This window comes from Limulus polyphemus, unplaced genomic scaffold, assembly GCF_000517525.1.
Source record: "Limulus polyphemus unplaced genomic scaffold, Limulus_polyphemus-2.1.2 Scaffold3347, whole genome shotgun sequence".
Classification (NCBI taxonomy): Eukaryota; Metazoa; Arthropoda; class Merostomata; order Xiphosura; family Limulidae; genus Limulus; species Limulus polyphemus.
In genome coordinates, this window is record NW_013668957.1 from 74,105 (window position 1) to 78,224 (window position 4,120).

At 34.2% G+C, this 4,120-nt stretch overlaps 1 protein-coding gene across 1 annotated transcript in view; it reads right to left on the reverse strand.

Annotated features, from left to right (window-relative positions):
* The window catches only part of LOC111088218, a gene marked incomplete at its 5' end in the record, with an annotated part of 76,923 nt that overhangs the window by 13,494 nt on the left and 59,309 nt on the right, over positions 1 to 4,120 (reverse strand). Inside the window, one exon of the mRNA XM_022397628.1 lies at positions 2,029 to 2,097. Coding sequence (XP_022253336.1) covers positions 2,029 to 2,097 — 69 coding nt within the window. The remainder of the gene's footprint in view (positions 1 to 2,028; positions 2,098 to 4,120) is intronic.

The following is a 4,120-nucleotide window of genomic DNA, read 5'->3' on the forward strand; positions in this document are numbered from 1 at the left end:
GTTGATCATGATCAACTGATCCAATAGAAGAGGTAGGAAATGGGAACATGCCCAATGAACAGCGATAAGTTAGAGCACATTGATGTGAACTTTCCTCCAGTGCTGAAATTCCAGAAGTCATAATGTTGTCCAGAGATCAAGAGGGAAATATCTGTGAAGGGATGGAAATCCAGTCAGGGTGGTGGTGGAAAGGAAATGCCAACTGTGGTAATTGCATGGTCTAGCCATCAAGAGAAGTGGAGAAAGGAGACCTCAAGGACAATGGATATTAAAAAAGATTCTACTGGTCTCATAAGGTCTACTGGAGGAGGTGCATGTGTGTATTCCTTAAGGGAATGAGGGGTTCCAAGGAAAACAAAGTCCCCAAAAGTAAGAAAACTTCTTGCACATGGTGAAAATGAGAAATCTATACCTTGGTAACCATACACTTTATACCTCATAGACAAAGAGGTGAAGGGTGAAACTGATTGAGAGGTAAGTTGAAGAAAATACCCATATTTACTAAATACGTTGCAAGTGTGAGAAAAGATTTGTAAAGCTTGACAAGCTGACCCAATCAAGCAGCCTCCTGCAGAAGAAATGAGATATGAGAAAAGAACACCTCTTAAAATGGGACAAGTAGAAGCCAATCACCTGTATAGAAATGAAGTTTCAGCATCAGTTCATGAAGGGGTGAGTGAACGTCAACATGACTTGATTCCAATGTATGTAATGTAGAAAACATCTATATGATGGGGGCAATCAAAATATGTAGAAAGATGTCTGACACATTTACCTTGGTCATACACAGACCAGATAAAAAAGACCACCAGAAAGAAATGAAGTTCTCCATCTGGAACAGCTAGAAACCAGTGGAGAGATAATAAGCATATAACCAGACACCAGTCCCTAGTCTTCATGAGGACCACAAAATGGTGAGAGAATAAACCTGGAAAAGGAGTGTGTACATACTCAATTGCATTTTTGGAGAAAAGAATCAAAACCACATCTTCGAGACATTGAAGATAAATGGGTTCAGATGGAGGAGAAAACAGGAAGAAGAGAGATGGTAGGAGAGAATACAAATAGGGAGAGAGACTGTGGGTGAGAACCTGAAGAACTCATCTGTCAGCAGAAAACTGAGATCAAAGTTGCAAAGTGAGACAGATGGTTACCCACTGGTCCTAACCTCACTAAACAATCACATTTTAGGAAGAAGAAAGACAAGGAATGCCTGGAGGCTGGAATTGGAAAGGTAAACTGGTCGAAAAACACAAGTCGAAGGGCAAGATTAAGAGAAACAGAAAACAAGGGAAGATAATGAGAGCTGATGTTTGGTTGCTTCAGTCTGGGTCTCCAGGGAATCAAGAATACCACTGAAGCAAAAGAGATTCGAAAGGCAGGATGAAAATGCAGGAACACAAAAATATTTTCTCCCACTAACTCATTAATTAATAATGTGAATGCCTTGAACAGCAAAATGTTTGGAACATCAAAAGGACGTCACAAGTATCTTTCTTTATATTCAAGTGATAGTTGTCACTCACCGGACATACCATTGTGCCACTTGGGGGCAAAACTTATATAAGTTATTCCTACAAAAACAAATATTCTACACAGTACAGGAAAACTGAACTATTTACGTTACAAAATTAGCTTCCAAATGTTGTTGGAAAATGATGCTCACCAATGCATAACAATTCACTTTCAAAGAAAAATACCTGGAAATTAAAATTTTCAAATACAAATTTGAAAAAATTACCCGATCCTTTTTAATCGTATACTTACAAAAATATATATTTTATTTTTCACTATTCCTGAGTACAGTATAAAATATTAGACACAATAAAGTAAGCAAACACTAAACAGAGCAATGTATAGTTTTAATTATTTATTTAAGGCACACTTTCATTTCATTTTAAATTTAAAACTGTGCAATAAACCAAATATTACAGATTCTGCACAAAATATATCACATTGCAAAATATATGTCAAAAAAGTGATGGGATTTTACTTTCTGCAAGGCTTTTTTTACCCATAATACTTTACCTCAGATTCTGTTTCATTAAATGCAATCACTATTGAGATATTTGCTTCAAGATTTCCAATCCGAAACACCTAAACAAACGAAAAATTACAAAAATAAATGATCTGTTACATAATTGAAGTTCTTACAAACTTTATGGTTATTAATACAAAACTTTGTTTTCCACAACTCTTACAACATGTTTAAATATAATGACATTAAATTCAAGCATGGTCTTGATGTGATTAAACAGTCAATCACATTTTTTTCATGATATATTTTATGGTTAAATAAATTACTCCTGTTTTCACTATAATTTTAATTCTAAAAAAATAACTGCTAATTTAGTTAAAAAAATCCACAAATCTCAAAAAATAAGTCTTAATTTAATATGTACAGATTATTCAATATTTGAATGACATTTAAGTATATATTATGACATAAAACTGTGCACATGAACAATGTTATAAGTACCGTACATAGATGTATACACATTGTAAATGTTATGTATTTCCAAGCAAAGGTAAAAAATACCACAACTCAACAAGTAGTCATATAAATAACATACACGTTACATTGTTGCTTCCAAGTGTACCAAGGCTGTACATACATGTGCCACAAATCAAAGACAGGACCGCTAATTGGTGAACTTAGTACTATGGAATCATCACAGTACTGCTAGAGGCCTTTAAATTGACCTACATCGTGCAACTGGTATTCATGTATCTGACCAAACTGTTCATAACAAACTTCATGAACATGAATTTTGAGCCAGAAGACCCACTCTTCACTTAGTTTTGACCATACAGCACTGAACTCCCAGAATAAACTTTGCTTGGTTACGCCACAACTGGCAGCTTTGTCTGTTTGTTTGTTTGTAATTAAGCACAAAGCCATACAATGGGCTATCTGTGCTCTGCCCACCAAGGGTATCGAAACCCAAATTCTACCATTTTATGTTCACAGACATACCGCTGTGCCACTGGGGGGCAGGCAGCTTTGTCATTAGAGAACTGTACTCTCTAGAGAAGAAAGTCAGATTCATGTTTCCACTTGCGACGGATGTTTACGTGTATGGTGACACCAGGATGAACATTATATGGCTTGCAACACCATGGAATTTGATTGTTGTGGTGGAGGTTCTGTTATGGTCTGGACAGGGTTCTGCTTGGAAAGTCATAGTGGCTTAATTTTTATTGGTGGAAGTTTCTTAACACTACTAAAATAGGTCAAAGGCCATGTCATCACATTTGTTGACTTGTACAGAAAATTTTATTGAACTACTATTTTATGAATGTATGTCAATTAGTTTGGTGTCAAATTGCAGATTATAATTCAAATTTTAGTTTTATACATTAGTTAATTTCTTAATTTAAAAGTAAATATTAAAAAAATTCGAAATATCAATTTTTTGTGGGTCACATTACTTCATTGAAATCTTGGTTCAAAAGAAAGAAATGGCACTAGCCACATTAGAAAGGCTGAGAAAACTACAAGGGGACATTCTGAGTTTCAAACTGGTTATTCATGTCATATATAGAAGTAAGTGTATATAAGAGAGTATTTCCAAAATTTGAAAGAGGTTGGTGGGGTGCCACTGTGTTTGATTTATTACATGAGCAATATCTTAGGAGTTTCTAATTCATAAGAAACAAAGATTTTGTATCTGGACATCACAAACATCTAATTTGAATCAATGCTGCATTCAGCATACCGGTTGTGTCTTTAGTCTGCTCGAAATTTCATATTTTTTTTAGAGTAAAATACATCTTAGTTACTAAGCTTGATAAATTATAGTTGAATTCTATGGTATTGATGTGGTAATTTATGATTTTTTAGTCATTCAAATGTATATATAAAACCTAAAAAAATAATATTTTGTTTCATATCCTCCACATGCAAAAGTTTTAAAGGCTTAGCAACCTACGGCAAGCAGCAACTGAGTACAAAGGTCCTAACTAGAAGAGATAATTCTTTGCTTTACTTCTCTATTTACTGCTCTATGTTTTAGGAAAAATAAATTATAATAACTTATTTCAAAATAGCAATAATCTATATACATAGATAATGTTTAATAATTGAACTGTATTTTACAAAATACTAGTCCACTAAAAC